General features: G+C 44.7%; 1 protein-coding gene and 1 long non-coding RNA gene across 4 annotated transcripts in view; one reads left to right on the plus strand and one right to left on the minus strand.

Moving 5' to 3' along the window:
* Positions 1–1,272: 1,272 nt before the first annotated feature.
* LOC134948697 (uncharacterized) lies at positions 1,273–15,518 on the minus strand. Its single transcript, XR_010183004.1, has 2 exons — positions 14,898–15,518; positions 1,273–1,552 (listed from the first exon to the last, which is right to left on the minus strand). It is a non-coding gene; the product is annotated as an uncharacterized LOC134948697 (long non-coding RNA).
* The window catches only part of ADGRD2 (adhesion G protein-coupled receptor D2), a 611,421-nt gene continuing 602,579 nt past the window's right edge, over positions 15,068–23,909 (plus strand). For all 3 annotated transcript variants that reach the window (XM_063936865.1, XM_063936864.1, XM_063936863.1), the window contains exons 1-3: positions 15,068–15,346; positions 16,610–16,676; positions 22,832–22,889. In XM_063936865.1, the coding sequence (XP_063792935.1) occupies positions 16,611–16,676; positions 22,832–22,889 (124 nt within the window). In that variant the 5' untranslated portion in view covers positions 15,068–15,346; position 16,610. The remainder of the gene's footprint in view (positions 15,347–16,609; positions 16,677–22,831; positions 22,890–23,909) is intronic.

A 23,909-nucleotide genomic window follows, 5' to 3' on the forward strand; every position in this document is an offset into this window, starting at 1 on the left:
TTTCATTAATAAAAGTTGTAATATTTAACTGATACATGATAACAGACTGCAATATTTTACGAATGGCTACTAACAGCCTCCTACACTCCGTAGTGTATCTAGTGGTCTGTGCTCCATTGGCAAAGTGAATGACTTGCTCAGCTGCTTTGTGACCTCATGGGCCACAACATCATGGATGCTTTGTGACAGAGTTCAGGTCAAAAAGCAAGACTGGGGTAATTTGCTGAAAGCCTTTCCCACCAACTTATCCATGGGCTCCTGAGGGATTACATTTGTGGGTGGTTGAGCCAGGTGGTACCCTCTTATTCTGGCTTCATAGGCAAGTGCCATCCTGTCCAGCCAGTCGTTCTGGCCATGCCTATGTTGTCTTTATGGCTACTTGCTGTCTTACTTAACAGGTTGTGTTTTGTTTTTTAAGTTCAGGAAGATTTCTCTGCTCTTTCATGTCCTTCACATTTGTCACACACCGCAGTTAGCATGTGAAACCCATGTGATGGCTGTAACTTCTCTAATTGAAATGCTAGTCATGTTCCAATTTTATTTACAAGACTATAAAGCAATATCACATTGCAAGCCTCACAGTTACAGTGGGAAATGTACTAAGCCTTGAAAAGTGATACATTTCACAGTGATAAAGTGCCAGCCAATCAGCTCCTAACTGCCATGTTACAGGCTGGGTTTGAAAAATGACGGGAGCTGGATGGTACTCTATCACCATTAAATTTATCACTTTTCAGGGATTAGTACATCTGGCCCACAGTTAAACGGGGTACATACGGAGAGATCCGTGCTTAATTTCTAAGCAATCTGACTATATAGCTTAGAAATTAAGCACGGATCTCTCTGTGTGTATGCCCCGCAGTGATAGTGATGCATGGCCCTGTGCATCGCTATCGCCGGTACTAGATTGGTCAATCTAGCACATCGCTCATTTCACCGCTGGGTGAAATGAGCCCCCCCCCCCCCTGTCGTCATCCCCCCACCTCGCTCAGCATACATTACGCTGTATGCTGAGCGGGGTAGAGATGTGTGATGAGCGTTCTGTGCTAGATCGCTCAGCACACATTTCTGGGAGCAATCTCCCGTGTGTATGGCCCTTAACAAATACAGTATCGTGTAAATGCGTCCCGTTATACTGTATTTGCCTGCACTGTACAAACCCTGTACAGTACATTTGATAAAATAAACCAGATTCCTGCTTTTTTATGTTACAAACTCCTTTTCATTATAAAATCTGCATATTACCAGTACAATTGAGGATGAAAAAAACCCTTTGGATGACCCCTGACCTTCATTGTGCAGTGTCCATTATCTTAGACACAGAGAGAGATCACTTTTACTAGGGCAGGATCCTGGTTGGAAGCAGACTGCTGCCTTTCTTGCCCTCTTCACACTGATCTGTAGTTCTATTTGCATCACAAATTACATGCTCAGAAGTCAGAGGGGAACTATAGCATACAGATGACAGTTCACAGTTCCTTATGCAGGATGCAGGGCACATAGCTAAGACTTTCTCATCATCTTCCAGTGTGATGGAATAAATATCCGTAACCTGCAATAACCAAGACCCAAGGTAAGTACTGTATTTCTGATATTATTTAGCAAGGTCTTAAGTTAACCAGTAGCAACTATTGGTGATAAGATTCAACATGTGTGGGGTTTTTTTTTATACAGTTTTAGCAAACTGTACTGTAGATTATTTCAAGAATGACCTGGGTAGTCTGCGGTATAGTGTAAAACAAAGCAAGTGACATTTCCCTCTCTGTTCTAAAATACTGGTTCCTATCTTTAGTTTTGCAATTGCTGCAGTTGACAAAACAACTATATGTTGTGTTTGTTGAATGAGCAACATTGATTTGTGTATGATAGCCGTAGACTGTCTGCTAAAATATATGCACACAAAACATTGTACAGCTTGTAGCAATTTTGACTGCTCAATAGATTGTGTACGTATGTATATAATTACAGTATGCGTAACGTTTCAAATTAGAGAAACTCAATTGTGTTATATTTTCCCTGAGGAATGACAAATGCTTGATACTTGTCAATTATAGTATTCATATGGCTACTTGAATCTAGAACATTTCATAGTAATAGTACAGTGATATAATTTCTGCAGACTGTGCATGACTTGAGAGCGGGATGACTTTTCTTTTTCATACTTTTTAGGTGAAAATTTAGCAATGGGTTATATTCTAGTTACCCCTCGTTACTTATCTTAAATGCTGATCAAATCAATGAGCTCTTGTCATGTGTTTGAAAAATTACAGGAGCTAGCTGATTGCTTGGAGCACCATTTAATGTTAGTAACAAATGATAACTACTGTAGAATGTCACTCATTGTTAAATATGCCCCTTAAATTTAGACTAAATGATCTTCATGCAGGTCGAGCATCCCATAACTGGAATGCCTGGGACCAGAAATATACCGGATATGGGATTTTCCCAGATAACCGAATACCTTTTATCTGGATGGGTCCGGCGCATTGGCTGAGGGGTTCCGGTGGGTACTGGCAGTAGTGATGGTGAGGGAATGGCTGCAAAGCCCCTCCCACACCTGTCTGTGATTGGCCACGGACTCCAGTGACGTCATTACGCCGGTACAGGGCCAAAATACTTCAGTTTTCGGGTATCCGGATAATAGATACCCAACCTGTAGTTATCATTCTTTGTAGATTGTTTTATAAATTGCACAATTTTTAGTGTCCATTCTATGTTACGGTTTATTATTAGATTAGGGCTTAGAAATTGACACTGAGAATCAATGTCTCCAGTAAGTCTCTCAGTGTCAATCCAATATAATAATAGGCTAACGCTGCTCCTCACATCTACGAGGGGAATTCAAGTGTTATGGCCACTAGATGGCGCCCGATGGAGCAATTCTTGGGTTCCTCCGTTCGGGCGCGCACAGCTGCCGCAGCTGAAATCACTGTTATGTTATTCCGTCATTATGACGGGCTGGTAACTAGTATTATAATCACTGATCCACTCTTTACTACAATTTTGTCACATTAGTGAAAACAAATAACCATGCTGCATTCATAAACACTTGGCATGGTAAACATGTTTTCATCTTTGCAAATGTCAATGTTGCCTAGGGATACAGTACATGTTCTTTGCACACCTGGCACTCAGCTTTACTGTATAGGACTATACATTTTTTTCTATGGATATATTTTATGTAGATATGCTATCTGCACCTACACTGGCAATAAAACCTATGTATATCTACACATCATATGCACCAAATGAGCTGAACATTTTATGAATTGTATGTGCCCCAATTAGAGAATGTGTGTGTTATATTGCTCAGCAACATGGCTGCATCATTTTGGTCACCTCCTTTGTGAGAAGAGTGCTTATTATCACTAGACTAGACCACGTCTTTTGTTGCCCTGTAAAAGAAAAGGCATCTGGTTGCTGGGAGATAGGGCTGTCCGGCAGAACATGCAGAATGGCAGCAAGAGAAGATTTATTGAGCAATTGCCAGCTCGTTATAACATCTCTTATGGCTGCAGTTCATTTTCCATATTCTGATTGTGTTTCTTCTCCTATTAACAATAGTGTGCATCAGTGCACATACAGTATGTATGTGTATGTACTGTTAATATATATATATACACACACACACACACACAAATAGAAAACCACAGCACTCACCACCCCAGAAGCGGGATACACAGCTGCACTTACTACTCACAGGGTGGGGTGCATGCAGCCCATGACACATCACTCGAATACATACAAACAGAAAACCCAGCACTCACCAGAGTAAGCTCACTTATCCTCAACAATTCAATAAATAAATAAATGATAAATGTTTAGTTAGTGGATTGGCCAATGCACGGAAGCCTGCAAACCGATCGCCAAGGTACCCCACCTTCATGCAGGTCCTACACTATAACAGAGTCTTAAAACCTGACTACTTTGCTGCTGTTACACACATCATTTGCCTGCTAGATTTAATGTGCACCTTACACACACACTTTATGGCTTTTAAAGATACACTAGTCACCTTACATTATCTTAGATAGATTGCTAAGGAACAGCTGAGACAGGTTCAGGATAATAGAGTCCACACAGGGGTGCATGACAAAGCTAGTGGCCATGGTTAATAAGAGTTAACCACAGATTAACCCCGTCATATACACAAATAGAAAACCACAGCACTCACCACTCCAGAAGCGGGGTACAGCAATGCACTTACCACTCATAGGGTGGGGTGCACGTAGCACAGCACTTGTTTTTGCACCACTGCAAAGAAGTTCAGCGTGCGATCGGGAAGGAATGACCCCCATAGGCTCTGCTGCTTCTGAGGATAGAATGGCTTACATAGCACTAATTAGCTCAGGTATGTCCACTGAGCTGAGACCTTCAGAAGTGCAATGAGTCCTCAGCTAAACATGTGTAGACTGTGAAGATGTTGTATCATGTCTATGTGATTTATTTACCACCAGCCTTTCAGCTTGCCTTTATTAAGAGGCTGCCATTCCCTAGGTGGATAACCTCAGAATGAAAATTGCATGTAAGGGTTACTAGGATAACCTATTGCTGGTATAGGGGCTGGCATTTTCTGCTCAGCTATATTGGATAATGTCTGTGCAAAGTAGCCCATGAAGGTTCAACCAGAACCTGTGCCTACCTTGGTTACTTAAGAGGCTTTGGAGACAACTAAACCATTTTGCACATAATCCCATTGAACCATGGGGAATTATTGAAACTAATTCCTCCTAGCGCTGAAGCTGCTGCCACTAGTTATGACATAGACGATGAAATCCATAGTCTTCTGCCAAGGCTGATGCCCAATGTGATAGTAGAGGGCATGTAAAATCAGAAAATGCCAAAGTTCAGTAAAAAGACCCCAAAAAAATACATTTAAATCGTCTGAGGAGAAACGTAAATTTGCCAATATGCCATTTATGACACGGAGTGGCAAGGAGCGGCTAAGGTCCTGGCCTATGTTCATGACTAGTGGTTCAGCTTCACATGACGATGGAAGCTCTCAACCTCCATTTTGCCATTTAATTCCAGTGATTTGGACGTATAATTCCAGTGATTTTGCCGTATAATTCCAGTGATTTTGCCATTTCATTCCAGTGATTTGGACGAATAATTCCAGTGATTTTCCCATTTAATTCCAGTGATTTGGACGTATAATTCCAGTGATTTGGACGTATAATTCCAGTGATTTTGCAATATAATTCCAGCGATTTTGCAGTATAATTCCAGCGATTTTGCAGTATAATTCCAGCGATTTGGACATATAATTCCAGTGAATTGGACGTATAATTCCAGTGATTTGGACGTATAATTCCAGTGATTTTGCCATTTAATTCCAGAGATTTGGACGTATAATTCCAGTGATTTTGCCATTTAATTCCAGTGATTTGGACGTATAATTCCAGTGATTTGGATTTATAATTCCAGTGATTTGGACGTATAATTCCAGTTGGAATTGTTTGTGTCGCTTGGCTTAGTCATACAGCTACCTCATTGCACCTCTTCGACATGTTTGCATGAGGTGCTGTTTGGGGCCTTGTTTTTGAAAAGTGCCATCCTGTCTGACACTGCTGTATGAGTCCAGAAGTACAGCTGTATTAGTCCTGTGGTACTGCCGTATAAGTACACCAATTGCAGAATTTTTTAAAAATGACAGGGGTGTGCTGGAGATGCTGTCAGTGGACCAAACAATTGTGGCCCACTCTAGACATTCAGCCACTGCGTGACACTACTAGATAGGCCAGGTGGTTGTGTCGCTTACCTTAGTCATACAGCAACCTTGGTGCACTTTTTTGTTTTTTTGCCTCATGTGCTGTTTGAGGCCTTTTTTTTTTATATCTGCCATCCTGTCTGCCACTGCAGTGCCACTCATAGATGGGCCAATTGTTTGTGTCGCTTGGCTTAGTCATACAGCTACCTCATTGCACCTCTTCTACATCTTTGCATGAGGTGCTGTTTGGGGCCTAGTTTTTGAAAAGTGCCCTCCTGTCTGACACTGCAGTGCCACTCCTAGATGGGCCAGGTGTTTGTGCCGCACACTTGTGTCACTTGGCTTAGTCATACAGCAGCCTTGGTGCACCTCTTTTTCTTCTTTGCATCATGTGCTGTTTGGGGCCTTTTTTTATATCTGCTCTCCTGTCTGACACTGCAGTGCCATTCCAAGATGGGCCAGGTGTTTGTGCCACACACTTGTGTTGTTTAGCTTAGTCATACAGCCACCTTGGTGCAACCTTTTGGCCTAAAAACAATATTGTGAGGTGTTCAGAATATACTGGAAATGAGTGGAAATTAATGTTATTGAGGTTAATAATACCGTAGGATCAAAATTACCCCTAAATTCTGTGATTTTAGCCGTTTTTATATTTTTTTCAAAAATAATCCAGATCCAAAACCAAAACACGAAAGGGTGGTTTTGGCAAAATCAAGCAAAAACACAAAAGTGGAATTAGAACTAATACCAAAACACAAAACACGAAAAGTGCCAACCGCAGATCTCTAATTACAAGTAGTAATAGATAATAGATTTGATGGCTTCATTAGTTTAATTATATAAATCAAGTTGAATAGAAATACTTGACATTTGTCAGCCAACAATGTTAGCTGAAGACAGTTTGACAATGCCTCAGTGATTTTTAAAGTGTCATCAGGAGACATGACATAAATTCTTCCAGTTGGAGTTATAGGGTTGACTTTGCATATGACATCTATTAGAGGTATCCATAGTACATCGGGCTTCCTTGGAAGAATAATGGTGAAGGTCCTGCTGGATGAAGAAAGGTCACTTTTAATTCATCGTCATCTTCATTCTTGTCCATCACATAAGCAAGCCACCATTTCTTGTTATACACCCAGGACCGGTGAAAGGCTTCTCTGCACCCTAGGCAAAACTTCTGCCTGCTGCTTCCCCCCGTAACACTGCCCACACCCACACCCACCCACCCATCAGGTAAAAGTGTGGAAGGGGCTTCTTAGAAGTTCCACAGCTGTCAAATAGAGACCGTCCCCTAAAAAAAAATATGTAATAAACAAAACATGCTTACTGACACAGATTCTGCTGACACATATACACTTAGTGACACAGACACACTACCACCACTTACTGACACAGACTTCACTTATTGGCACATACAAACTTACTGACAGACACCCCTAACTGACATAGACACCAGTTACTAGCAGATACCTATTACTGACACAGATACCCCTTACTGACAAATACCCCTGACATAGACACCAGTTATTGACACATACATACCCAGACATTTCTTACTGACATAAAAAATTACTGACACAGATTCTTACTGACATATTCCATTTACTGACAAACACACTGTCACTGGCCTAGACTGAGGGTGTTGTAAACTCAGGGATTCTTCCGATGGTTGGGAAGAGGAACCACAACTGAGCTGGAAAAGGGGAGGCCTAATATAGGATTTCCTCATACAGGACGCTGACAGTTGAGTTTGATGAAATATTAAAGAGCTTTATTGCAGAGGAAAACAATTTAAAGTCAAATGCCAAAAAGGAATAAATGAGAGAAATGTCCAGGCCCACTGAAGTGTTATGTGAGCAGTATTAGAGATGCTGGTAATTGAAGAAACTGTGGGTGATGTTTAAAAGTCACTGATAACTTGTGGAACTTATAAATGATGACTAATAGCACAGATGGTTGAAGAACTTGTGAGCGGTGACAGAGACGCTGATGATGTGAAGAACTGAAGTGCAAGGGTTTAAGACGCTGTTTGATTTGTAGGACTTGTGAACGGTGACTGAGACGCTGGTGATGAGAGGAACTGAAGTGCAGGGGTTTTTGACGCTGTTGATTTGTAGAACTTGAGAACGGAGACTGAGACGTTGATGATGTGAGGAACTGAAGTGCAGGGGTTTTAGACGCTGTTGATTTGTAGAACTTGAGAACGGAGACTGAGACGCTGGTGATGTGAGGAACTGAAGTGCAGGGGTTTTAGACGCTGTTGATTTGTAGAACTTGAGAACGGAGACTGAGACGCTGATGATGTGAGAAACTGAAGTGCAGGGGTTTAAGACGCTGTTGATTCGCAGAACTTGAGAACGGTGATTTAGGCCCGCAGCCACGCTGATTCCTAGGAGCACTGGTGACTGGAACGCAGAGAGATTTACCGGCCACTGAATACGCTGGAACCGGTGCAGCAAACTGGCAGCTGGAAATGCCGGAGACACTAGAGTACAACTGCAGAGATCCTTGCCGGGAACAAGAGCGCTGGCATCTACGTCAGGGAAAGACGATACTCAGGCACTGAAGCTCTGTCCAGCGTCTGACTTTGAATCTCCCGCCAGCGCTGGATTGGCGGAGCAGTCTGATGATGTCACCTGCCCCCCGTCCACGTGATGCCGGGTGTCATGGCGGCGCCCATGCCCCGGAGAACCACCGGGAGCCGCGCCAGCCAGACGCCGGAGCCCGTGGCCCACCGAAGGCAAAGGCCGCAACACCGACCAGCAGACATGTAGGAGTAAGCGCGGCGAACGCCGCCTCTGATGTGTGACAGTACCCCCTCCTCCAGGAGTGGCCCCTGGACACTTTTCAGGTTTTGTTGGATGTCTGGAATGGAACATCCGCACCAGTCGGGGAGCCGTAACTTCAGTAGCTTTGACCCAGCTCCTTTCCTCTGGGCCAAAACCTTTCCATTCCACCAAATACTGTAGATTCTTGGGGAGATAGCGAGAATCAAGAATGGCTTTGATCTCAAAGTCCGTACCCTCTTCAGCCTCTGCAGAGGTTGGCCTTGGGGACTTGGAATGAAACCGGTTCAAAACAAGAGGGCGAAGAAGAGAGACATGGAAGGAATTTGGTATCCGGAGATGGGAAGGCAATCCCAATTTGCAGACAACCGGATTCAAGACTTGTAACACGGGATAAGGACCAATGAACCTTGGAGCGAACTTCATAGTGGGCACCTTTAAACGGAGATTGCGGGTAGAGAGCCATACCCTGTCACCAACCTTGTATTGAGGAGCTGCCCGTCGCTTCCTATCCGCAAAGAACTTATAGCGACCGGAAACTCTCTTGAGGTTGGCATGAACTCGACTCCAGATTTGACTGAAATGCCGGAGAGTAGAGGCTGCAGCAGGAACTTCTTCTGGAGGACAAATGGGTAATTCCGGAACTTGAGGATGAAATCCGTAATTAATGAAAAATGGAGACTCACCAGTCGAGGAGTGATATAGATGATTATGGGCGAACTCGGCCCAAGGCAACAACTCCACCCAATTATCTTGTGAGGGGGAGAGATAAACACGGAGAAAAGTCTCTAAATCTTGATTGACGCGTTCAGTTTGCCCATTGGTCTGTGGATGGTAAGCAGATGAAAACTTGAGTTTTATTTGTAGAGCCGTGCAGAGTGCTCTCCAGAATCTTGCTGTAAACTGTACCCCCCGATCCGAGACTATTTCCAGAGGTAACCCGTGCAGGCGGAAGTGTTCCCGAATGAATAACAAAGCCAACTTAGAAGCTGATGGTAATCCGGTCAACGGAACAAAATGTGCCATCTTTGAGAATCGGTCGATAATCACCCAGATGGTGTTATGACCCTTAGAGAGAGGTAGTTCAGTAACAAAGTCCATAGCGATATGAGTCCAAGGCCTCTTAGGAATGGACAGTGGGTTCAACAATCCCGCAGGAGGCAGACGAAGAGTTTTGTGCTGAGCACATTGAGGACATGAGTTGACATACTCTTGAACGTCCTTCTTCATAGTGTCCCACCAGTAAGATCTTCGTAGAAATTCCCACATCTTTTGAACTCCCGGATGGCCAGAAAACTTGGAAATGTGAGCCCACTGCAACAATTTTGGTCGAAATTTAGCTGGCACAGACATTCTTCCAGGAGGAGGACCCAACGCAGTGGGAGCCGCAGAGATAGAGACAGGACTGAGGATCAACGCCTTTTCAACGGTATTCTCCTCATCCGAAGCCATTAAGGAATGGGATAGGGCATCCGCCTTGGTGTTAAGAGTTCCAGCCCGGTACTTAATGACAAACGAAAATCGAGCAAAGAAGAGTGCCCATCTTGCTTGACGGGGATTCAAGCACTGGGCCATCTTGAGATACAGTAAATTCTTGTGATCCGTGAAAATCGTAATTAGGTGTTTAGCACCTTCCAAAAGATATCTCCATTCTTCTAAGGCAGATTTTATTGCCAACAGCTCTTTATCTCCAATGGTGTAATTTAATTCAGCAGGGGAAAACTTGCGAGAATGGAAACCACATGGATGTAACTTCCCATCTGGAGCGTACTGCGAAAGTACGGCACCTATGCCTACCGTAGAAGCATCAACCTCCAGAAAGAATGGTTTTAGAAAGTCTGGCTGCTGAAGTACCGGAGCGGTCATAAAGGCTGCCTTCAACTGAGCGAACGCTGCTACAGCTTCAGAGGACCAATGGCTTAGGTCAGCCCCTTTCTTGGTTAGGGCAGTAATAGGCGCCACAATAGTAGAGAAACCCCTTATGAATTTCCGGTAGTAATTTGCGAACCCTAGAAATCGTTGCACTGCTTTCAAGGAAAGAGGCTGAGTCCAGTCCCGAATGGCAGAAAGTTTCTCCGGATCCATACGCAACTCCGTACCTGCAATAATGTAGCCCAGAAATGGAATAGATGGGACCTCAAAGGTGCACTTGGAAATCTTGCCATAAAGATGGTTCTCTCGCAACCGAAGGAGTACCTCCTTAACTTGTATTCTGTGCTCAGAGAGATTCTTCGAAAATATCAGGATGTCATCCAAATATACCACCACATTTAGGTATAACATGTCCCGAAAGACTTCATTAATGAATCCCTGGAAGACGGCGGGGGCGTTGCTGAGGCCAAACGGCATTACCAGGTACTCATAATGCCCGTCCCTAGTATTGAAGGCCGTCTTCCATTCGTCCCCTTGTCGGATACGTATCAAGTTATAAGCTCCCCTTAGATCGAGCTTAGTGAAGACTCGAGCTCCGCGAACTCTATCAAAAAGCTCAGTGATGAGCGGCAGAGGATACTTATTCTTAATGGTGACTTCATTTAGACCACGATAATCGATACATGGCCTCAGGCCTCCATCTTTTTTCTTCACAAAGAAGAAGCCTGCTCCCGCTGGGGAAATAGAGGGGCGAATGAATCCCTTCTGCAGATTAGACTTGATATATTCTGACATGGCTTGAGTCTCAGGTACTGACAAAGGATAGGTACGGCCTCGAGGTGGCATTTTCCCCGGAATGAGTTCAATAGGACAGTCCCAGGGTCTATGCGGTGGTAACTTATCGGCCGCCTGTTCCGAGAAGACATCTGTAAACTCCCGATAAGCCTCTGGAATAAGCTCTACGTCCGACTTGGACGATGCACGAAGCGGGTAGACAGGAGTAAGACCATTTGAGTGACAGAATGGACTCCAAGAAATTATCTGTGTCGACCTCCAGTCGACGTGAGGGTTGTGAAGCTTGAGCCAGGGAAGACCAAGGACGAGATCGTGAGACATCTCCTGAATCACAAGGAACTCCAGATGTTCTTCGTGCAAAGCTTCCACTTGCAGCTTGATTGGCATAGTATGACTTGTAATCAGAGCATTAGGAATTTGGGTACCATTAATAGCAGTTATCGTAATAGGTCGTTCGACCGACTGTAACTTCAAACCCAAATTCTGGGCGCAGGAAAGGGAAATAAAATTCCCCGCAGCTCCTGAGTCCGACAGTGCCTTAACGGTTTTGACTTCAGACTCAGAAAACAGAGATACAGAAAGTAGACAGTCCACTGCCGGAGAAGATTGAGAAACAACCCCTAGCTTGACTTCTCCAGAACAAGGTAGGACTGCCTGTTTCCCGGGCGAGACTTGCAAAACTTGAGGAAATGATCCGCGGCTCCACAGTAGAGGCAAAGTCTACCCTCACGCCGACGCTGACGCTCTTCTGGGGACAACCGAGACCGATTAATCTGCATGGGTTCGTCTGGACTGGAATTAACTGTCTGCTTAGAAGGAAGAGATCGGAGTCTCAACCGGTCTGACCGACTACGTTCACCACCTCGTTCCTGCATACGAAGATCCACCTTTACACAGAGTGAGATCAACTGTTCCAAGGAATCTGGCAGATCTCTAGTAATCAATTCGTCTTTTAAACGATCCGAGAGCCCGTTCCAAAAAGCAGCCCGAAGGGCATCATTATTCCAGCTCAGTTCAGAAGCTATAGTTTGAAAGTGAATTACATACTGTCCCACTGTACGAGAGCCTTGTCGAACTCGGAGCAAGTCAGCTGAGGCAGAAGTCGTCCTGCCAGGCTCATCAAAGATCCTTTCGGAATGACGCCAAGAAGTTGGTATAACTAGAAACTAACGGATCTGTTCGTTCCCACAACGGTGACACCCACTCCAACGCTGAACCCTCAAGCAAAGAGATAATGTATGCCACTTTAGACCGATCAGTAGGGAAGTTGTGTGAGAGGAGTTCGAAATGTACCTCACACTGATTGAGGAATCCACGGCAAATTTTTCGGATTCCCGTTATAACGAGGAGGAGTGGGAAGCTGAAGGCGTGACCTGGTTCCAGACAAGGAGGAAACATTGCCAGAGACAACCACTGGAGCGGATACTGGAACTGGAGCTGGAACCACTGAAGCCAGCGAAGTCTGGATTTGATCCAGCCGGCCAGATAACTCCTGGAGATAATGCATCACCTGATTCTGTGCTGCTTCCTGACTCTGTACTCAGGAAACTAGGTCCTGCATGGCGCTTGCCTCTGGGTTCCGATTCCCCGGATCCATGTGGCCTGAGTATACTGTCACTGGCCCAGACTGAGGGTGTTGTAAACTCGGGGATTCTTCCGATGGTTGGGAAGAGGAACCACAACTGAGCTGGAAAAGGGGAGGCCTAAAATAGAATTTCCTCATACAGGACGCTAACAGTGGAGTTTGATGAAATATTAAAGAGCTTTATTGCAGAGGAAAACAACTTAAAGTCAAATGCCAAAAAGGAATAAATGAGGGAAATGTCCAGACCCACTGAAGGGTTATGTGAGCAGTATTAGAGATGCTAGTAATTGAAGAAACTGTGGGTAATGTTTAAAAGTCACTGATAACTTGTGGAACTTATAAATGATGATTAATAGCACAGATGGTTGAAGAACTTGTGAGCGGTGACAGAGACGCTGATGATGTGAAGAACTGAAGTGCAAGGGTTTAAGACGCTGTTTGATTTGTAGGACTTGTGAACGGTGACTGAGACGCTGGTGATGTGAGGAACTGAAGTGCAGGGGTTTTAGACGCTGTTGATTTGTAGAACTTGAGAACGGAGACTGAGACGCTGGTGATGTGAGGAACTGAAGTGCAGGGGTTTTAGACGCTGTTGATTTGTAGAACTTGAGAACGGAGACTGAGACGCTGATGATGTGAGAAACTGAAGTGCAGGGGTTTAAGACGCTGTTGATTCGCAGAACTTGAGAACGGTGATTTAGGCCCGCAGCCACGCTGATTCCTAGGAGCACTGGTGACTGGAACGCAGAGAGATTTACCGGCCGCTGAATACACTGGAACCGATGCAGCGAACTGGCAGCTGGAAATGCCGGAGACACTAGAGTACAACTGCAGAGATCCTTGCCGGGAACAAGAACGCTGGCATCTACGTCAGGGAAAGACGATACTCAGGTACTGAAGCTCTGTCCAGCGTCTGACTATGAATCTCCCTCCAGCGCTGGATTGGCGGAGCAGTCTGATGACGTCACCTGCCCCCCGTCCACGTGATGCCGGGTGTCATGGCGGCGCCCATGCCCCGGAGAACCGCCGGGAGCCGCGCCAGCCAGACGCCGGAGCCCGTGGCCCACCAAAGGCAAAGGCCGCAACACCGACCAGCAGACACGCAGGGGTAAGCGAGGCGAACGCCGCCTCTGATGTGTGACACACACTACTTACTGATATACAGTATACCCCTTACTGACACCACTTACTGGCATGTACATAGACACCCCTTGCTGACAAAGATACATCTTACTGACACACACACACGCACACACACGCCATTTACTGGCACACACTAGATAGACACCACTTACTGAAACAAACACACTACAAAGACGCCACTTACTGACACAGACTACACAGACACCACACTCTGACACACACATTACACAGACACCACTTACTGTTACTGACACACACACACACACACTACACAGACACCACTTACCGACAAAAATACACACAGACACCACTTACTGACACACACTACACAGATACCACTTACTGACACAAACACACACATACACCACATACTGGCACACACACACTACACAGACACCACTTACCGACACAAACACTACTTACTGACACACTACACGGATACCACACACTGACACAAACATACTACGCAGACACCACTTAACCAACACAAACACACACAGACACCACTTACTGACACACACTACACAGATACCACTTACTGATACAGACACTACACCATCACAAACACCATTTACTGACACAAATGCACACAGGCACAACTTACTGACACACACAAACTGCACAGACACCACTTACTGACATAAACACATACACCACTTACTGACACAAATGCACATAGACACCACTTACTGACACACACAAACTACACAGACACCACTTACTGACAGAAACACACACACCACTTACTGACACAAATGCACATAGACACCACTTACTGATGCGCGCACACACACACACACACACACACACACACACACACACACACTACATAGACACCACTTACTGACAAGAATGCATAACACAGGCACCACTTACTTACACAAACACCACTTACTGACAAAAATGCACACAGACAGCACTTACTGACACAGACACCGCTTACTGACACAAACATACTACACAGACACCACTTACTGACACAAACGCACACAATACCACTTACTGAAATAAGGTGAAAGGGTAACCCCTGGATGTCCGCTGCTTCTCGCAGGTGTCAACCCGCTCTGCCATCCACGGACCCGGCTGTCATCTTCTCAGTGCAGCCTCCTCCTCCATGCCCTTTCCTGATAGTGTTGGTTCTACTGTTGTGGCGGCAGGCGGGGCCGGGTTCTCTGGGACACCCGCTTATATTGTCTTGCCTGACTCTGAAGTAGGCTGGTGCAGCGGAGGGTGGACAGGAAGGCACCTGTCCAGCTGGTGCAGCGGAGCAGGGACAGGAAGGCACCTCTCCTGCGCAGTGCATATCCCCCGCTTGCCGCATCACGCCATCACTGACCGTGAGACTCAACACTCATCTGAGCTGCGGTCAGGTGTCTGTGCTGGACGCAACTCGTGTATAATGGCGTCTGATGTAACAGAGGCGAGAGTAGGGTGCTGACACCGGGTCACCAGGTCTGTTTCTGCCAGGCAAGCTGAGCTCAATGCCAACAGGGGTGGCTTCTGGGAGATGAAAGACTATGCCACCCCCTCAGGTCCTGCTGCCCTTAGGCACTGTATACACCTATTAGAAAAAAATCATAAATTTCTTTACACCTAATATTTGCTGTGCTTCAGAACTCAGTTCACGTTCAGGGGTTTATGTAACAGCCCGTGAGATGCAGACACAGGCACCAGAGGCCCAACTACCATTGGTGCAGCAGGTGCATTGCACTCAGGGCCCCTGAGGACTAAGGTGCTCACTGCTGCCCAAACCATTAATGAGTTATCCCCTGGCCCTCCTACAGGCCTTTTTGAGCAATGTCGGATGAATGGCTCAGTGCAGAGAGCAGGGTGTGCCCCACTGCCTGAGGGACCCTTACCTTAGGTAGGCAGGGCTGACCTTGTGTGTGCCGGACCGATAGAGGCGTCCTGCCGCTTATCATTGCTGATGATCACAGCCAGTTGCTGCCTCTAATTAACAGACAGCTCTACATTTTTTCTGATTCACTGCTGTCTTTAAATTATAGGCATCTCACAACTGGTATAACTGGTACTGTCAGAGTCTGCCAAACTGAGGAAAGCACAAGGAGTAAGGGGGCCCTGTCACAGAAAGAGCAGAGGCCGCTCTTTTCCTGCCCCCTGTTCTCCCATTACTGTTACCCATTGTCTCTCCCTGCACCCACTGCATCCCCCTGCATAACGCTGTCACCCTCTGTCTCCCTCTGCCTTATGCTGTCACCCAATGCAGTATGGCATATTGTGAACTTGGGTTGGGGTGGAGGAGGGGGATCCAAATAATATTTTTGCCCTTGGGGCCCCCACTCACAAGTTTCGCCACGGACAGGCATGATTCTGGCAAGTCTATCAGTATTTTTAAAACCTCAATGGTTCAAAAGGCAAAACCAACTTAGTTTTGACTCTTCAATTATTATCACTTTTATAATGTGGTCAGACCCGCCAGAATCCCACATGTGTATGCATCTTGCTGTCTGTAATGTATCCCCTCAGTTTGTTTTACTTTGATCAGTTTTTCGTGATGGCAAATTGCATGAAATACAGTTGGAGGTGTGCATTTTCATTATGTTTATTTGAACGTTGCAGGTAAAACTGCCCATGTACATGAAGCCCTTCAGTAATTCTGTAAAGACTAGTGTATACTTTTTATGAATGAAAATCATTTATATTACTTCTATATCTCATAATGCTTCTCTCTCTCTCTTTTTTTGGTTCCCCAAGTATGAGATCACAAGGCCTAATTGGTACAATTTTCAACATTTTGGAGACTCTACTCAATATATTACTGGTAAGTTAGATTTGCCATGTACAAATAGATGATAGTTTATTATACTGTAATGTAATAAGAAGCAACCAGTGTCATATTGAAAAGCAGAGCTTTACTTACACCTTCCAATTATGACGTGAAGGTTGGAGAATAGGATACATGGCTTTGTGGCAAGGGGCGTGGCATTGCTTTAACCACGAGTCATGCCCCCCTTTGTCATCGCGTTGGGGGCATACCCAGCACTCCAGGAGCTGAGGAGCATGCCTCCAGATCTCTCTCTAGTGAATAGACACTAAGTGCATGCACATGGCATCTATTCACTGCTTGCTTTGCTAAGCAGAGCAGCAGGTGAGAGGAGGCCTCCCCACCCCCGCCTCCAGCTCACCGCAGGATGGTAGGACAGTTCAGAGGTATGCTTTACTTGTTTCAGCAGAGGTGATTGCAATCCTAACTTAAGAAGGAAGTCCAGGTAGAGAGCATTTTGTCCCTCCTGGAATGGATCATGTCGGGAGGTATGGATTGTGTATATTAAATTTAACCCAATGTTGTATATTAGATTTAAACTAATAGTTTAGTAATTCCTGGGTACTATTTATAGCTCCTCCTAATTGAAAGACAACTATTTCATAAATTGTTCTTCTAGTGGAACAAAGACAACTTAAACAACCTTAAAATACACATAGAAAAATAAATATATACTTTATCTTGTCACATGCAAGAATAGCAGCAGACTCTGTACTACTTACACACCGGGACAAGGAAAAAAGGCATTTGTTTCCCCCAGCACCCTGAATGATAACCGTAACCAGATATAAATTCCACATAATAATAGAATTCAGAGATCTTTGTTACACATATTTGCGCAAATGTGTGAATAAGCCCCAAAGCCACATCAAGGCGTCTCTGTATATTTGAGGTCCCTAGCGCTATATCTAGGTGCAGGGTGGCACCCCAAAACACCAGCATAAGCCAGAAAGCCCAGCGTAGCATACCAGTGAAAAAACTATAGTGTTAATAAATTAATATTTAGGAAGCCGATGCTATAGAGAAAGTGATACAAAAATGAAATGCAATTAAAATAGAGAAATAGTGTTAAAAAATGAATAAGTGAAAAGTGTTAATAGAATGTAAAAGTATGCCACACTAAGGCCATCCAGCTCAGCCAGTCCAGAGGCACAACACCTCACACCTCCATTATCTGGGTCTAAGATTAACCAGCAAGGAGCCACATGATAATGGCTCCTTACTACAATATGTCTAAGCTTAGAGCCACCTACCTTGGAGCAACCCCATAATGCTCCATGTGGCATGTCAGGGCCTGCACCTCCTCCTAATGGGACAAGACTCAGGAGGACTGTGTGTGTGTGTGTGTGTGTGTGTGTGTGTGTGTGTGTGTGTGTGTGTGTGTGCCTCTCTCTCTCTCTCTCTCTCTCTCTCTAGACCCTAATTAGATAACAAGTTACACAGGACTCAGACACCCAGGTGTGGAGAGAGCTGTAAATGACACAGGGATCCCACCCTGTGTCACTTGCAGCTCTCTCCACCCTCCTATCTCTCCTCTGGTTGGGAAGCTCCATCGAAAGTTTATGAAATCTGATACTCCTGTGTTTCTGTCTGCACTGCATGCTGTCCTGCTTGCATTCTGGCTGTCTGGTTCTGCTGCTGCATAAGAGGGAAAGCTAGTCATGTCAGTGTGCTCTGGCCGGAGGGCCCCCTGACAGAGGGGGGCCCGGGGTACAGTATGCCCTGCATCCCCTCCTTAATCTGGCTATGGTCCCACAGCCTAAACACTCCCCCCAGAATGCCAGTGTTGGGATTCTGGAGTCTGTATTTTGATCACGTTGATCAGCTGTGAAGAAGAAGCACTGAAAGCTGTTATATCAGGACAGGCCTAAAAAAATTGCTAAGAATGGCTGAGTTACAGATGTAGCCAAAGTCAACTTTGCCACTGAGCGTCTTATCTGCATAAAGCTGGGGCGGCTAGTGTGCCCGCGACTATGATGCTTTCGTATGCACGTGCACAGCCATAGAAACTAATGAAAGGCATACCGAGGTGCAGCAACGTGTATGAAGTTGCAATCACAGCTCAGTGCAACACTTGTCCCCGTGCTGCCCTGCCACAGGTAAGATGAGTATGGTTACATCTGTATACTCGGCATATACACATAGATAATATGTCTGTCAGACCGACAGGCATTTTATCTGGCAGCCTCGGACACTGTAAATACTGTGGACATACACAGTGATATCGCTCACATTTTCCTTATGTACTAAGCCCTGGGCACCGAGGCGTCGGTATGGAGGGTTTTTGCCAGCTTTTTCTGGTGATACCCTATAGAAGCCTTTTTTTGCATCTTCGGATACCTCCCAGCATACCCTATAGAAAACTATGGACTTCTTTCTGTCCTGGCTTCGCAAAGGTCATTTCTTTTTGGAAGAGCTATCCTTTGCAATACTAAGTACATATGTTAGTACATACTAATCTATACAGTATCAATACGAAGTGTGGCGGAATATACCGCAATACGTTAGTACTGTACATCCTGCCCACAGTGTATTGGCCACGATTTCTGCACCCCGCCCCCAGGCAGGAGACATTTACCCATTCCTTCCTATGTGAAGGAACAAGGGAAATGTCCGTTGGTCAGCCATGGTAGGGCATACACATGCTGCAGACCTTCATCTTAGAAAACATTGCGACGTACATGCTGGATAATCTGGCATGCCTGCCCGATCAATATTTTCGATATTTACATGCTGCAGTTATATTGGTGATCCGCTGATATCAGGTGGATCAGCCAGATCATTGTGGAAAGCAGTTGCCTAGCAACCTCAGTACTAAAGGTGGGTACACACTGGCCGATATATCGGCCGTTCTCTTGCACGGCCGATATATCGCGGGTCCGTCGGACAGTGTATACGGGTGATATGTCTGTGAACTCCCTCGTTCACAGACGTATCACGTCGGCCCCATAGCACAGCCAACGGCCAATATATCTATCGATATATTGGCGTGTCGCTGTGTGTGTACGGGCAGTCGGCCAACCGCCCGTACACATGCTGCGACAGCCGGCGGTGATTGACAACTGCACTGGGCGGGCGTGTGTACACGCCCACCCAGTTCATGACGTCAGTCCCTGATGGATCGGGCAGTGTGTATGCTCAACACACTGCCCGATCCATCCATAGATATATCTGCCGATCAATTGATCGGCAGATATATCTACCAGTGTGTACCCACCTTAAGAAAACCCTTGCAAAAGGCAGATCAGAACAGAAGAACGTAACAACTTGTGGCAAAGTACCCAAAGAAGGACTGCAGCAAAGAAGGCCAATATGATATTAGCATGCATAAAACGGGGAATTGATGCTAGGGACGAGAGTATTATACTCCCATTATATAAATCACTTGTGAGGCCACACATTGAATATGGTGTACAATTCTGGGCACCTTACTACAAAAAGGATATCCTGGAGCTAGAAAAGGTTCAAAGGTGGGCGACCAAACTAATTAAGGGTATGGAGACGCTGGAATACGAGGAAAGGCTTGCAAGACTAGGCATGTTTACACTGGAAAAGAGGAGATTAAGAGGGGACATGATCAACATTTACAAATATATAAGGGGACATTATACAGATCTTGCGCAGGACCTGTTTTTGGTTAGATCAACACAGAGAACTGTGGACACTCGCTCAGGTTAAAGGAGAGGAGATTCTGCACAATACGGCGTAAAGGCTTTTTTATGGTAAGGACGATACGTGTTTGGAATTCCCTGCCTGAGGGAGTTGTAATGGCGGACTCAGTCAACACCTTTAAGAATGGGTTAGATAAATTCCTAATGGATAAGGATATCCAGGGTTACGGGGCATAGTCACGCACTATGGTTATTATAAAAAGGAGAGGTAAAACGTAACGGCAGCCGTCAACTTCAGTCAAAATTTTCTACAAAATAATTGTGCATAGGAGACCACAAATAGGTTGAACTCGATGGACAATTGTCTTTTTTTCAACATGTTACTATGTTACAAATAATACAACTGTCTGACATTACATGATGCAATGAATAAGTAAGTGTTGAAAAACAGTTTCTCCACACAGTGATAAAAATAAGTGAAGACAAAAGAAACACTGATTCCAGATCAACAATACCCCAATCTACTTATAACGATATAAAAAGACAAAGCCAGGAAAACCATTGAACCAGAGGCGTAACTAGAATTTGTGGGCCCCATAGCAAAATCTTGTAAGGTGCTCGTAGGTTGGCGGTGCTGTCCGAACAGGACCCGAGTGTGAAAGATGTAGGCAGACACTGCCAGACAGTGTTCAACTCCTCCTATTTATCGTTCCACTCCGGCCTCTAGTGTACGGTCCCCTGAGCATAGACTGTGAGCGTGCCCTTCCAATACATGCGTGACTGGGAGGAAGCCTGGGCCCCATAGCAGCTGCACTCATGGTAGTTACGCCATTGCATAGAACTTAGAAAAAAACATGTTCATGTATGTATATGTTACAAAAAGATCAAATTACCCCTGTGGCTAGAAAAAGGGATGTTCCGGAGCTCCATAAAAAGCAAGCGAGAACCAAAATTCTATATTTTGCGGTATCTGCTAACAGTCAGAAATAAACGAAACTGTAGCAATCGTGATCATTACAACAATACTCAGTTACCAAGGCAACAACAGTGTTAGTGGTAATGAAACAGTGCAAGCAAGGCATGAAGCTCAATCACAGTACATGGTCATCCTACTAGAATCTAAAGGGATTATAACTGTAGTTCATCCAATTAAATACACAACTTCTGGTAACTTTCCAGGAAGAAACAAGCAAGATAGGATGTTTTAGATGCATTAAATGTTTAACCCATCAGGCAGTGTTGACCCATCTTAGGCACAAATGACCTTTTCTCATGAAATATTCCCTATGGACACATTTTATACTATCAGGGCAGTTTAATAAAAAGTACTGCAGCCAATAGTGATATCTACGGTGTTCCCTCTTTGTTTGATAACAAAAACATTCCCTTTATCTTTCTATTGAGACTGCGATAATGGCTCTGAAACCCATAGGTTTTTGGTGCTTGTCCGTGAAAGCTTACATGGAATTAGCCATTGTAGACTGAGGGGTCTATTTACTAAACCTTGAATGGAGATAAAGTGGACAGAGATAAAGTACAATCCAATCAGTTCCTAACTGTCATTTTTCAAACCCAGCCTGTGACATGGCAGTTAGATACTGATTGGCTGGGACTTTATCTCCGTCCACTTTATCACTATCCAAGGCTTAGTAAATAGACCCCTATAGACTAAATTTTTTTTCTGCAAGGGGTCATTGTGATAGCTCTTCGCCAGCCTAAACTCCACATGTGCAGCCAGATGACCCAATTGTGGTTCATGAAAAATCAGCTCAATAAAATCTTAGCATTTATATTCTGATTCATGCCTGGGCTTAGAAATAATTAAACCAACAACATGAAACTGCAGAAGTTTGATGGTGGGGGCTCAGGATGTGGATCATCAAATCGACAGTGTTTAGGACCACTATAGGTCGACAGTCACTAGGTCAACAGGGTTGGAAGGTCGACAGGGTTTCTAGGTCGACAGGTCAAAAGGTCGACATGAGGTTGGTTTTTTTGTGTCGTTTCCTGCGTACAGTGACCGGGAAGCCGAATTAGTGCACCGTGTACCCTCACATGGCTCACCATGCTTCGTTCCAATCGTAGTCCACGTGGATCGTTAAGTATGAAAAAGTTTTAAAAAAGTAAAAAAATGTGAAAAACTCATGTTGACCTTTTGACCTGTCGACCTAGCACATGACCTTCCAACCCTGTCGACCTAGTGACTGTCGACTTATAGTGGTTGACAGGGGCGTTTCTACCCATTGGCCAGGATGGCACTCGCCATGGGCGGCAGCCGAGGAGGGGGCGCCGCCCGGCATGTTCTGGAACATTATTAAATATGCTGGCCGGCTTATGCTAATTTTATATTGTATAAATGTTGTAGATAATATATATAAACTTTTTTTGGAAAAATAAAAATAAGACATTTTCCCATATACCAGCGCTTTTCTTCTTTGTATATATTTTCATGGTTGTTTTGGGTTGCGTATACCCATAGAATAGCAGCAGGTGTTTGGGTAAACTAATAGGCGCCTGATCACATTCCTGCTTTTGTTGCAGGTGTGTGGTGTATGCAGCTGCTGGAGAAAGCCTGAATCAAGTCAGATGCATCTAATAGGTAGGTATTTACTAAAGATAAGTGAGCCATCTCAATTTTTTTTTGTTTAATCCAAAACGATCCTCATGTTTAGTTTTGGTTTTGGAAAAGTTAGGTGAATGTCCTACTTTTGAACATAATTATGTTAATTTGAAAACAATGTAAGAAACTCCCATAAAATCATGTAAATTTCAACAGATTTTTGTTCCTCCGTTAATATTTATGAAGTGAGCATGCATTTTGCTTAAATAAACAGTCTATGGATAGTGATGTATTATTTTAGAGATTTGTTGTACATGTCAACACTATTTCTCGCTCTAGGCAGGGCCGGTGCAAGGTTTCCACTTCCCTGCCTCTCGGGTGAAAGTGTGGAGAGTGCATTTTATAAGTACCACAGCTGCGTCCTGCATTTTGCCTTTCTCAGACATCCTTAACTTTACAATAGGCAGACTCAGTGGCACCCCCTGTATTTTGGTGCCCTAGGCAGCTGCCTAATGGCAGAGCTGGCCCTGGCTCTACACACTCTTTACAAACTGTTTTTTTTTTATTGAAGCAGTTGCATGGTGTTTTATAACAGAGTCCGATCAGTCATTGGGCAATCTAGGTGGCTACCTAGACCTAGTGACCCCATGGGCTTTCTGATCGCTTTCCCACAACATTATTTTTTTTCCATAGTCTACTAATGCCCTCTCTCATTGGGCCCCAGGTTTCTAGCTGTACAATGGACTGTAAGATGCAGTACCCAGAGTACTACTGGTCTTGTTGATCCAGAATTATGGGGATGACTTCTCCATTGCTGAGCTTTCCAGAGACTGATCTCTGTCAATGACCCAACCACCAATGAGCAGCATAGGTTTGAATGCCTGACCCTACCCTGGTATCTCTTGAGTCTTCATTCTCTTCCCACTACACAAAGAACACAGCACTTAGCGTGTTGAAGTTCACCTTACATCAAGTACCCCGTGCTACAATATCACACAAAAATAATGGTTGTACTGTAGACCGGAACAGAAAAAAAACAAAATAAAAAATGTTTCAAAC

Source organism: Pseudophryne corroboree, chromosome 8 (assembly GCF_028390025.1).
Source record: "Pseudophryne corroboree isolate aPseCor3 chromosome 8, aPseCor3.hap2, whole genome shotgun sequence".
Lineage (NCBI taxonomy): Eukaryota > Metazoa > Chordata > Amphibia > Anura > Myobatrachidae > Pseudophryne > Pseudophryne corroboree.